A 13131-nucleotide genomic window follows, 5' to 3' on the forward strand; every position below is an offset into this window, starting at 1 on the left:
TTACATTTGTCATCGATTGATTGACTCTTACATCCTGAGTAGCTATCGACATGGAAGAAAAACTAAGGACAGCCAAACAATCCGCGACATAAACTGCCAACTCGTAAGGCACCACTTGTCCACTTTGTAAGATGATTACTAAACAAAAAGGTCATTACTTTCGCCCAGCGCGGTTGACTGCGTCTGGCGTACTTTAGAAGAATTTTATTCTTACGTCATACTTCCCAAAATTGTTTTCCTTTTAATACCTGTTGCTATACTTGTTATTGTTCCGTTGACTAATCAATTATACTGCAATACATGTATAAGTTCTGAAAACAATAGTCAAGTTCAGTACCGCCAATTATTACCCATCCAAGTCTGATTTGTATGCTACCAGGAGATTTGGTCGACAAGAGTCAGCCAAAGGAAGAAATCCTTGATCCTTCGCAGAATAAATCGGGAGTCGTAAACCCTTTCAACGCGTACTGCAAAAGCGGCGATCCGGAGGTGAGGCAATTATACATCAGAGTTGCAAGTTCTCGAGCGATGGCCATTGTATCGACGTCTTGATACTCTATCGCGCATGTTTCAGGGTGACATCGTTTACGTGAATTACGGAACGGTCGACGATTTTATCCACATCAGCGAATTATCTATTAACTTGACCGGAAAAATTTGCATGTCAAGATACGGAAAGATATTTCGTGGCGATAAGGGTGCGTTACACTTCCTGTGCTCAATCAAACAATACTCGTACTACCATGTGTCCTATGATGCTGAATTATCGGTGGTGTGTTTGTGTGCTGGCCATATATTGGTGTGCTCTACCTAGCACATATAGTTTAGGCTTACCATATTTTGTGACATAAATTCCGGACGCTCTTTAGCTCCCATTAGTATGGATCTTAAGACGAGGTATGAGCACATTGTCGATTACTATGACGTCACACCAGCAAAGCTTTGTCTATCGACTAGAGGTGGTCACGATCCGGTTAAGGAGTATGTGATTCAGGGATCTATAGAGTTCTGTATATCCCTGATGTGGTTGTGCGTTGTAAATTGTAACCAGGGCCGAAGCCATATTTTTTCAGCACCCTCTTGCACAAATAAACACTGATTTTGGGCCCACCGTAGGGTAATCGATGCAACTTCTGGAGGCTTGCTATATGCATCTGGTCGTTAAATGACTTGAATGAATTATGTCAATAATATTGGTTCTTCCATATGTTACTATATAATTTTGATCCTCTCTCCGCCTACATGACTTGAGTTAGCGGTAGAGCTGGTGGAGGATTATGTCTTCGAAAATGCAAGGAGCGTAATTGTACATCGTTAAGTCATGATCATGTCACACCGATAAGACTATTTATCGGTTTAATGCCGGTCCGCACTGCACCACCGAGCTATATAAACACCGCACATCCGGTATTTTCCAACCGTTTATGGTCACGACTCCATTTCCAATTTGCCGTGGCCCAGCTCCAAATTTGATAAGCTGATGAGTAACTAAAAGTCGGCACATTTGCCCTGACTTACGGCCAATTTTGGAAGCTAATTACGTTCAACATCTTCGCGAACCCCAGAATAAAGACAAACTACCCCCAGGTTCAGAACCACTATCTTTGAATAAAGCATCTTAGACCGACTCTTTGGATATACAGTTATCTTGTAATTGCGATTATAATTAGACTCATTTCTGTAAATGAAGTCTATTTTTATTTAATTTTGATTGCAGTTTTAGCGAGGGTGCTAGTCCCCATATTAAAACCAATATATGTGATACTGAATCGTGCGCAGGGCTAAGAAAAAATTCATGTAGCATAAATCTGCCCAAAAATAGTATTGTTTATGTTGATTTACAAAAAATTGTGAGCTTACCTCCAACCTTCAAAATTCCGGAAATTTAGGCATATTTTAGAAGTTCCTCCCGGACGCTGTTTTAACAGTGAAATTCCAGACATGTCCGGTAAATTCCGGACGTAATGTAACTCTAATATAGTTCTTTAATTCCTGCGATCATGTGACTGTACTTGTACTCATTCTTTCTGCAGCATTACACGCTGAGCAGTACGAATGCGCAGGTCTCATTCTCTACTCAGATCCCGATGACTACACAATACCTGGGGAAGGAGTGTATCCAGATAATTGGTTTCTCCCTGGGACTGGGGCGCAGCGTGGCACCTTATTCAAGTATGACGGTGACCCGCTAACTATTCACTACCCGTCTATCGGTAACGAATAACAAAATATGGACCAAATACATAAGAAATATTTTACCCACGTCTATTTTCAAAAACACAGATACCGCCTGGCGAGCCAATCTCAACGATGCAAGACTGCCAAATATTCCCGTGACGCCAATTGGTTACGATGACGCCGTCAAATTCCTATCCAAAATGGCGGGCGATGAGGTACCTGTCGAATGGAGGGGAGCATTAGACATTACCTACAGATATGGGCCTGGGTTTGATGGAGATCATTCTTCCAGGTATTATTTACTCAATTTTTTACTACTAAATGTTGGCATTTAACGCGGATGCGGAATTTCAGTAAAATGAGAATGCATGTTACTACAAAAAACGAACGGGCAATCACGAGGAATGTCATTGGAGTTGTTAGGGGTTATGTGGAACCAGGTGAGCACCTACGAACAACACAATTTAAGATATAGAGACAGTGATACTTCTAAACATTGACTTGTTCAAGTTAATTGTCCAATGTCCATATACTGAGTCGTACGAGGTATTTGGTATAGGTCATGGGTCGCCAACTTTTTTTAATTGCACCCGTTGAAAACTTATCAACACTCGGATCGACTCAACGAACGTAGAATTCTGCAAATGCCACGATAGGCGTATATGTCAAATTGAAATAATACAATCCGGTTTGCGCAACATGTACATTGTACAAGCCTAAAATTATTTTATTTGAACCATGTGCTTTTGGATTTTGCACATTTTCTGTAACCATCGCACTTTTTTCTATGCATATTGCATAAGCGCATTTTGCGACACCAATTAATAACACGGAGAGGAAGGATATCAGTTTATTTTCATATGCACCATCACTGTCGTTTTGTTGTGGCGATGCATGGCAAGCACCCGTTTTTCTAATTAGCAGACTCAGCTCCATTGATCTTCTGTCCACGGGGAACCATAGATTGATCGACGACTCAGCGTTAACCAAAACAAGTTGAATAAATTATTATCAATATATTACATATGCAATCAACTGGGGGTCGATTGCTGTTGTCATTTACACCAATCCAATCAATGTGACGGTAATTTATGATTGGTAGACTGTCTGTCCTATTGGTCATTATCATAAAATAAAAACAGTGTGCATCGTATCGTACAAAATGAACGGCGCTTTATGATTTAAAACTATATAAAAACGTGTCTCGAATTTAAAGGCTGGAAGAACGCCATAAAACGTTGGTGAACAAAGCTCGTCGTATAGCCTTTGTTGTTTCGTACTACTAAACCATAGCAACTGAAAACCAACAATTCGTCGCAAAGCAGGTATAGGTTTGAAGATAGGTAGAGATGTGGCAACTGGTAAAGATGCATGCGTAGATTTCAAGGAATGTCATCTGTGTGTGAACGTGCTCTGTTATATTCTCTGTGCCGGCTGGCCATAGATTTATTACACGGCCATATGTTGCTTGCCTTAATTTTGACAAACCTGTGGTTGTGACGACCCGACACATAGTGGCTTGATATGGGATAGGCTACTTGGTAGTCGAACGTGATCGTAGTTTGGCTCACCATTCCTATAATATGGTGTGTTTGTATATCCGATATGCGAGCGAGAAGAACCATAAAATATGAAACAACTTTCACGTGTAGTCGTGTTTCCCTTGGTAAAGTATCTCGCGTCTCCGAATTTGTGAACCGCTATGGTTTAGGCCAGTGGTCCCAAAACTCTTTTGGCTTGTGGCACTCTAGATGTCAAACCCTCGCGGCACACCTGCCTCACGTGTTTATGCGAACATATATTCGACTGAAACGACGTTTATTTGTCGACAATCATAACCACATCTCGTCGTTTTTCAAGCTGTGTCTCTCGGTAACCGCAACAAAATGTTCAGTTGTTCACACACCCATCAAGGTGTAAATAACTATATAATTTTAATTGCGCTTACATGGTATACAGTTTGTAAGGAGACGCATAAAAATCATAAATTTGTTTGTGAAAACAGCGTTTTAAAAAGCGGTTCGTTTCGTTAATCAATAAGCTGTCATTCTTCTACAAAACGATTGCTTGAATAATGGCCCCCGTGCATTTACTACTACAAAACTATAGCATATCCTGAGAAGTATTGTTGTAGTGAAGACAATGTGCTCATGATTTGCTACGCGATTTCATGTTGAAGAGTTTATTTGGAACAAATCAATGCCATGATTGGGTTTATGTTCATAATCCCGCGTGCTTATTTCTCAGCTATTGAAGAAGCTAGGCCGCTTTTTAAGTCGGATATGGTTTTCTGCATGCCTTATCTTCAATATTATGCAATTCTTTTTCAAAATTTCAGAAGGACTCGCGGCACACTAGTCTCCCGCAAGTGTGCCGCGGTAGACAGTTTGGGAATCACTGGTATATAGTCCCGGTGATAGCAGGCATGCTAATCTATCGCACAATTATCGTTTACAATTAGTATTATTCTTATTCTTATATGTGTCGTAAAGTTAAACGGCGCTTATCATTCCTATAACAGTCTGGTGAGCCGCGGTCACGATCCGTTGCAAAGCACGTTCACGTATACACAATACGATCAATATTTACAGAAATCTACGCCATGATACCACATGGAACTCGTTATTAAGTACATTATTGAATCATATATTCATATTGAAATGAACCCGAATATTTTCGGCTGACACTTGTCAGGGGTAATCGTCAGAAACTAGTATGGAGAATTAGAAAAAACATTCTCTACTATAGTTGCTGCCGATTACCCCTGACGAGTGTCAGCCGGAAATATCCAGGTTCATGTCGATATGAATATACTATTCAATTGTATAGTGAAGCTCTGTAACTCCAAGAAGCTCTTTAGGTACATTATGTCAATTGACCTTGTTACCCATTAGACAGATACGTCATAGTGGGCAACCATCGTGATGCTTGGGTATTCGGCGCAATGGACCCCTCGTCCGGGACGGCTGCTATGCTAGAAGCTGTTCGGGCAATCGGAGAGGCCATCAAAAAAGGGTGGCGTCCACGGAGAAGCATCGTGTTTTGCTCATGGGGCTCTGAAGAGTATGCACTAATCGGATCTGTTGAATGGGTGGAGGTATACTTGTTTTCGCATATCATATATTCGTATGGTAGAATACATCCAGTGTCAATCATCAAATATTGAACATCAGGCATGACGGTAACATGGGGCTCTAAAATCTAGTAAGGGTTGTGTGAGACGTGGCTATCCAAATGTTGATGTTTGAAATTTCCATCGCGACATAATTACCTCTCTATTTAGGAGTTCCAAAAAGTCCTGTCTGCTCGCGCCGTAGCCTACATTAACTTTGATACGGCTGTGAGTGGGGACCATTTGAGGGTATTCGGTTCCAACAGCCTTAAACATATGGTGTTTGATGCGGCCAAATCGGTCCCTAATCCCGACCAAGATGAAATTAATCTAGGAAGAACAAATGCTTACGAAACATGGTTAGTGCAGACCGGGGATCAGGAACCGCCGTAAGTATATGCATCATTTTACCAATTAGTATCAACTTCAAATATATATAACTACCGCTACTACCATGTAAACCAGTTGTTCCTAACCTTTTCCTTCCAGCTCCCCTTTTCAAACATTGCCTAGCTCTGACGCCCCCCCCCCATATTCTAAGGACTGTGGTAGGACTTCACTATTTGAACTATTTCGCGCTTGTGCTATATACCATCGAGTATACGGGCTTATACCATCAGGTTCCGGCCCGATGTACACATCCCGCATTCACCTCCGCGAATGCCAATGCAAGGGGATGCAAGATATCGTATTGCTTTTTGTTTGATAGCCCCTGTGAATAGTAGACCAACTATGAGAATGTGGTAGAGATCTTTGCTCGCATTTAATCTAGTACTTCACCCATTTATTAACTTTAACATGAATGTATTATGCTATATTATTATTATTTAGTGTTGGGATGACTCGAGTCATGACTAGACTCGAGTCACCTTTCTCGTATGACATGACTTGACTCGAGTCACTTTGCAAAAATGACTCGACTTGACTTGACTCGACGTTTCAGAAATGAGGATTGACTCGTGACTCGAAGAAAAATTCTGGAGTCAATTTCAAGTCATCAAGTAATCGATGTCGACTAAATTGCTGTATATATCGTATAAGTTCGAATTGTTAACGATGCGCTGGCGTGACCTGTGCGAGCAACCAATCAGTCAATGATTGTGCGTTTTACCGAGCCTCAATTGTTATTGCTTATGTTGTCGTTAATATAGTAGGAATGTATCTCTGTTCTATAAACTGCTCACAGTGCCCAGTGCTCACCTTAAACAACCCTCTTGCATGATTTAAATCTAACGAATATCGTCTATAGGTTTATAATTGTATATCATGGATATAGGTGGGTAGAGTATTGCACCATAACCTTTTTTCAACTTTCCGAGGTTTCGTATTCTATCCTGTATTTAGGCTGATGATTCTAGACTGGGGCTACCGCTACTTGCGTGGCCTAGTAGTTCTACGTATGCGTAAGCGTCTTTTTCCGTGTATAATCAACTCTTTATTCGTTCCTGGATTCAGAATAAATGGGGACTCCATCTGTATTTAAAACAGTTAGCATAATCCAATGAGTTTGCATCGTCTATCGTACTTTGAAAATTCAACTCGACTCGACTATAGTGACTTGACTCGTGGCTTGACTTGACTTGACTCGACTTGACTGGAGTCACCGCCAAAAATCGACTGACTTGACTTGACTCGGGTCAGCTTTGAAAATCGAGTGACTTGACTTGACTCGAGTCAAGATGTGCAATATGGCTCGAAATGACTCGTGACTCGAACGTAGTGACTTGATCCCAACACTGTATTATTATCATATTATATTATACGTCTCTCTACAATGTCGCCACCCTCATCCAACCCGCCCGTATCGACCCTAAAAGTTTTCGCCCTCTTCAAAATCCAAATCGCCCAAACCAATAATATTCTGCAGAATAAGACAATTCTTTGCTTTTTGTTGCCCCAAACAATGAATCTGTGTACCTTCTCATAGACAAGTTTAATATTTGGCTGATTCTTCACCCTCAACGTTGGGTATAATGTTAGGGTTGGGAGACAGTCATTTCATCCATTTTCCTTGCTCAGAAGGTTGTAATGTAAACCTTATAGTTGTAAGCAGGACCGAAATAGCACTTCTTCATCTCCCACCAAAAAAACCGCAGGTGTTGGACCGCCGTAGGGTCTTTCATCAAAATCCTGTGAAATTCACCTCTAGGACTCCTTCCGACTGCAAAGGATTTCATGGGTGTCCTTTTTAAACACCTTTCGTGAGACGAATGGGATTCCAAATTCACATTTTAACGCGAGGCGCACTATTTTCCTCTGCGCCGCGGGTCTCAGATTGCAGTGACATGACTATTCAGTACCTGTCATTAGGCGAATACACATATCAATATCGAAGGTTCCTGCCAACATGCGACTCTCTGAGCCACGGGTTAATCGCTGTTGACCTCTTTCTGCTACGTCTATCGTGGGGTTGGATGTTGGCCGAACCTTGACGTGTCCTTGGGGGGAAATGATCGGCGCCAAAATGCCGGTGCTTAAGCCGTCACCTGCAGGGTAGACACAACTGGGATAATGTATCCCAACGTTCTCAAGACGCTACTAAGAAAATACCGTTCCATCATCTATGCGAACACATTTAGACTAATTTTTTTGAATGTTCTATATTTTTTTTATTTCTTGCTGCCTTAGGTTGGTTACATATATATACTTTATGTTGAGTTGCGAAATAATTTTGGTCCACGTTGACTTCCCCCTCAAATTGGTGAGTTTAGGGTACGGAAGCTGGTTATGAGTTCGCAGAGTCAGAAACGGCGATACACCTTATAGCAGTGGTTCCCAACATGTGGTACGCGTACCACTTCGCGAAGGTCGTCCAGGTGGTACGTGAGTAGATTCTGTTTTTTTTTTCGACCGAAGGGAGTTATTAGTTCAGGTGGGGTTAATTTTGAGTTTTTTAATCCGTCTTGGTCGTGCCGTAAGGTCGTCGTCGTGGGTAGGGGCAATCCCACCAATGGCGGCCTACGAGGAAGAGATCTGTCGTAAAGCATTGGGATTCTTACCTAACCAATTTACGTTTTAATATATTTCACCACAAGAATTCCATATGGATCCACTACGGAAATCATATACTCCGCCTTAAACGGGCGGAAACATACGGTGGAAGCATTTTTGACCGCCTTCGGCGTGCGTGACTTATTTAGGTGGTACGCGAGCACTGCATAAAACCTCAAAATGGTACGTGGGTGGAAAAAGGTTGGAAACCACTACCGTATACTAATATATTATACTGGTTTGCAAATTCCTTATTAGAAGGTCAGCACCGATCATCTTGACTTGGAAGGTGTGGAAACAGTGCTAGAATAGAAATGAATGCTAGAATGAAAGTATTTTACCCTAACATGGCGTTAAAGCTATACACGACGTATTAGTCGTATCAATTTAAACAGTCAGTAAACGGCTATAATTAGAAATTTAAGTTATCATTTGGATGTAACGTATTATACTTTTAACTACCACTGACGTTGTGGATGATAATTCGCCATCTGGCTAATTCGCTTTTCAACTCCATGCAGAGTGGCATTATACAGTTGGAAATTCCACTTATGTCGAGAAGCACGGGCGGCAGCAATGGGGTCCGTGGACAATTTAGGGCTGTTCAAAAATAACCTTTTTCCAGAATCTTGTTGGCTACGTGATTAAATTTTTAGGTTGCCTTAAAAACGACGCACACCAAATTTGAATTCATTCCAATCAATATTCGCCGGTTTCGTAGAGTTTGAAAATTTTGAATTTGCCCAAAAACGCAAAACATTTTTTTTCAGATTTTTCTGCCAACCCCATGTAATTGTTGGGCTGTCTTCAAAAACGATGCAAAACAAATTTGACTCCATGCTCCATGCAACCAAAAACTCCATGCAACTCCATGCAGAGTGGCATTATACAGTTGGAAATTCCACTTATGTCGAGAAGCACGGGCGGCAGCAATGGGGTCCGTGGACAATTTAGGGCTGTTCAAAAATAACCTTTTTCCAGAATCTTGTTGGCTACGTGATTAAATTGTTAGGTTGCCTTAAAAACGACGCACACCAAATTTGAATTCATTCCAATCAATATTCGCCGGTTTCGAAGAGTTTGAAAATTTTGAATTTGCCCAAAAACGCAAAAAATTTTTTTTCAGATTTTTCTGCCAACCCCATGAAATTGTTGGGCTGTCTTCAAAAACGATGCAAAACAAATTTGACTCAATTCCAAACCGTAGAAGCGGAGTTATTCCAGTTTTTCGATGATAATTTTAGGATTATCCACCGACCAAGGATAATCCCAGAATTATCAATTAAAAACTGAAATTACTCCGCTTCTACGGCTTGGAATTAAGTCAAATTTGTTTTGCATAGTTTTTGAAGACAGCCCAACAATTTCATGGGGTTGGCAGAAAAATTTGAAAAAAAAAATTGCGTTTTCAGGCAAATTCAAAATTTTCAAACTCTACGAAACCGCCGAATATTGGTTTGAATGAATTTAAATTTGGTGTGCGTCGTTTTTCAAGGCAACCTAACGATTTAATCACGTAGCCAGCAAGATTTTAAAAAAAGGTTATTTTTGAACAGCCCTAGAGGACATATTTGGCATGCGACATAGTAGCATGCGATACTTGCGCCGGTGTTATTTGGACGTACATGCATGTGAAAGTTATGGTTCGGGTTGGGTCCGGGTGAGGATTAGAGTTATAAGTCAAACCCTGTATCTCACTATAAATGACATATATGTTAGGGATTATAGGTTGGGGTATTTGATGAAGTTTAATTTCGGGGTTATGGTTGGGATCAAAATTAGTTTGCGAGTTATTAAGTTACATGCTCAAGTTTGCCATGCTCATCGGTCCATTTATGATTGTATATCATGCTCTAATGTCGTGTAAACGACTACACTTATATATAAGCCTGCATCCCAACGTGATTCAATTAACAACCAATTTCGATCAATCTGAATAATATTTCTCACTTTCACCAGAATGTATCCTCTCAGTGCTGGTAGCGATTACACAATGTTTCTACAGCTAACAGGGATTGCCTCAATCGACATCGCATACAAAATTGATCCAGTGAGTATACGCACAATTAGTTATATTATCCATGTTCACTGTTCAGGCAGAGCTGTAGTGTTGATACCAGGGACCACACTTATTTTCCTCGCGTTTCACATCAGCACACTATTATACCTTCACGGTTAAGATGTAACGCTATATAATTGGATAGTCCTATAAATCTCTACAAGAAATAATAAATCCTGTCAACATGTAAATTGAGTTGAATATTTCAGGCTCTTGGAATAGGATATCCTGTCTACCATTCGGTATACGAAACGTTTGATTTGGTCAAAACTTACGTCGACCCGGAGTTCAGATATCACCAAGCCGTGACGAGGCTGGTGGCCGAAATTGCTCGGAATTTCGCCGACAGCCCACTACTACCTTTTAATGTACTGGACTTTGTTAACAATATGAACAATGATATGGATACTATGCTCGAAGCGTTTGGCGAGATCATGAGGAATGATGGAATGATTGATACAGGTGAAACCGCAATCATCGAGATAGAAATTGTCGTGACTGAAGAGTCGTTGTTGTTTGTGGTATTCATGATGTATGTCGACTAATATAGTCATTTAGACCATGCCAGTTTTCTTTATGTTTATTTCATGGTATACGGCCCACTTCTAGGATTTTACAAGATACCGCTTACGTGGGTGAGATGGCAAGGAGCCTAGATAAACCTCCAACACTTTGGTAGGAATTCTGCAGTGGATCTCGGTCGGGCTTGAGCCCACACCCTATTGATGTTGTAGCTGTGGATTATGCCAATACGCTATCTCGCCGCTTGACTGGAGAGCCATGTCAAACGTAGGGACAAATTTACTCAATCAAATATACTTTTTAAAACTACTTACGTGAGCAATCTTCAGAGCTTTCAGTCTATACTTAAAGTCGTTTTGGCATATCTTGGAAATCACTACTGCTACTTGTAATTGAGTAAACATTTGCGACATTTTTTCTACGTCTACTCGAGCAATCATGAGTACTTTTATAACCGCTGTCTACATATAAAGTATACAGTGCCGTCAGAAAATCCCAACAATTATAATTTTTAGCGTTCTTAAAATTGATAAATATCCTATCTTTAGCGTCCAATATATCTGGCAACAAATATCTCAAAATGCATATTTTTTCAACAAAATCGTGACACTTTATTAATATATTTTCCGTCATTTGCATTTTATTTCGAATCATTTTGATTTTTTGAACAACTTTCGCATGCCTGGAAAGCATTGAAATAGTAAAAAATAATACACAATTTCAGAGACATTACTATTCGGCTCACGAAGCAACCATATACGAAATTACTTGCTTACACAGGCACGAAGTCGTTATAGATCGTGATTAATCTCGGGCTATTCGCACTGACATTGACATTGATATCGACAGATGCTTTGAATAGCGCCATGTCGAATTTGACCATTGCAGCAACATCATTTCACGATCGCTTGGAAGAGCTGGACATGGCTGAGTGAGGTTTCAACATTTACTTCCATGATAACCGATTGAGTTTAATGAAATGCCCCAATTGCAGTTCAATGGCTTTGCGAGCAGCTAACGATCAGCTAATGTTTTTTGAAAGAGCTTTCATTGACAAGAATGGCATTTCGGGTCGTGACCAGTACAGGTACAGGATGTCTTCCTATAGTTCGATAATACCAATTACTTGGATGCCGTTTAAATATTGCAGCCACGTGATTTATGCGCCAAGTCTTCATGATGCATATGGCGGCTCTGCCTTTCCAGGCCTGGTCGACTCCATGTTTCTAATTGGCGATAGAAGTGACCCACAATGGGAAGAGGTCAGTTCATTATATTAATTGAGTCAATCGGCCCATCCACATGCACATGTTGAGATAATAAAATGTGAAAAGATCAAGGGCTGGCTCTCTGTAATATTTTCATTACAGTGGTAGTATGCAGTATATGGACCGCACTGCCCAATGTCAGATTACATATGCTAGCATTCTTAACCTTCTTTGCATTCTTGTCAGGTACGAAGGCAACATTCGATTCTCTTATATCACATCGGGTCTGCGGCTTCTACACTTGAAGACGTCACACCTATCAGGGGTTATTCTAACAAGCATTCTGGATATGTTTTCCAAACAAACTAAGAGCCGATGGTGGATCAAAAGCTCGGAAACCCGTTTTTAGTACATCTATCAATTCTATTTGTAACATTGACATTTTCGTCTGTAAATACGGCGAGTCGTTACCATGCCGCCTACACATTGCGTGATTTTTTTCTCATATATCTTCGCGAGCTTTGATTAAAGTCAAGACAGTGTAGTATATTATCCAGTTTTTGAGATACTTAGCTGTTGATTACACATGATTGGCATTGTTTCATCTTTTCTGCGGAGACGAGTGGAATTAATCTTTTCCGATCCAAATCGTGTTTGAGAAATTCATCCTGCTAAATCCAATTTAAACCAGTCTTTTTCACGTCTCATAAACTGAAATCTATGCCTATCTCTGTAGTTTTCGGTACGTGCCGAATTCCTGAACGGAGATGAAATAAGCATCAGCAAAACCGCCCTAAGCGCAGGCTGTTCCAGATGGAGACTCATACTCGTGTGCGCGGTCAGGATGAAAATTGAGCGGGTTTCAAGGTGATTTCAATAACGATGTGGCGGCAGAGATACAATGAAATGTAATCAACAGCATTGACTCCGCATCACGCAGAATAAAACCAACATATGAGAGACAAGAAAGCATTTCGATGTCTGTGCTGTTCGGCTGTGATTATTTCTGTGGAATAAGTAGACATGACATGACATACAGATAATTATGTGAAAGAAGCTCA

The 13131-nt window shown here is 40.6% G+C and overlaps 1 protein-coding gene and 1 long non-coding RNA gene across 2 annotated transcripts in view; one reads left to right on the top strand and one right to left on the bottom strand.

Annotated features, from left to right (window-relative positions):
• LOC145441271 (putative N-acetylated-alpha-linked acidic dipeptidase) overlaps positions 1-12614 on the top strand; it is a 31706-nt gene extending 19092 nt beyond the window's left edge. The window contains exons 3-15 of the mRNA XM_080319092.1: positions 380-489; positions 575-698; positions 2034-2213; positions 2284-2470; positions 2533-2618; positions 5073-5275; positions 5462-5679; positions 10241-10331; positions 10550-10802; positions 11712-11793; positions 11857-11949; positions 12013-12124; positions 12317-12614. Coding sequence (XP_080175218.1) covers positions 380-489; positions 575-698; positions 2034-2213; positions 2284-2470; positions 2533-2618; positions 5073-5275; positions 5462-5679; positions 10241-10331; positions 10550-10802; positions 11712-11793; positions 11857-11949; positions 12013-12124; positions 12317-12439 — 1862 coding nt within the window. The 3' untranslated portion in view covers positions 12440-12614. The remainder of the gene's footprint in view (positions 1-379; positions 490-574; positions 699-2033; positions 2214-2283; positions 2471-2532; positions 2619-5072; positions 5276-5461; positions 5680-10240; positions 10332-10549; positions 10803-11711; positions 11794-11856; positions 11950-12012; positions 12125-12316) is intronic.
• LOC145441282 (uncharacterized) overlaps positions 1-13131 on the bottom strand; it is a 237075-nt gene that overhangs the window by 95038 nt on the left and 128906 nt on the right. The gene's annotated exons all lie outside the window — the stretch shown is intronic.

This window comes from Botryllus schlosseri, chromosome 6 (assembly GCF_051294905.1).
Source record: "Botryllus schlosseri isolate E-star chromosome 6, Bs_hap1, whole genome shotgun sequence".
NCBI lineage: Eukaryota > Metazoa > Chordata > Ascidiacea > Stolidobranchia > Styelidae > Botryllus > Botryllus schlosseri.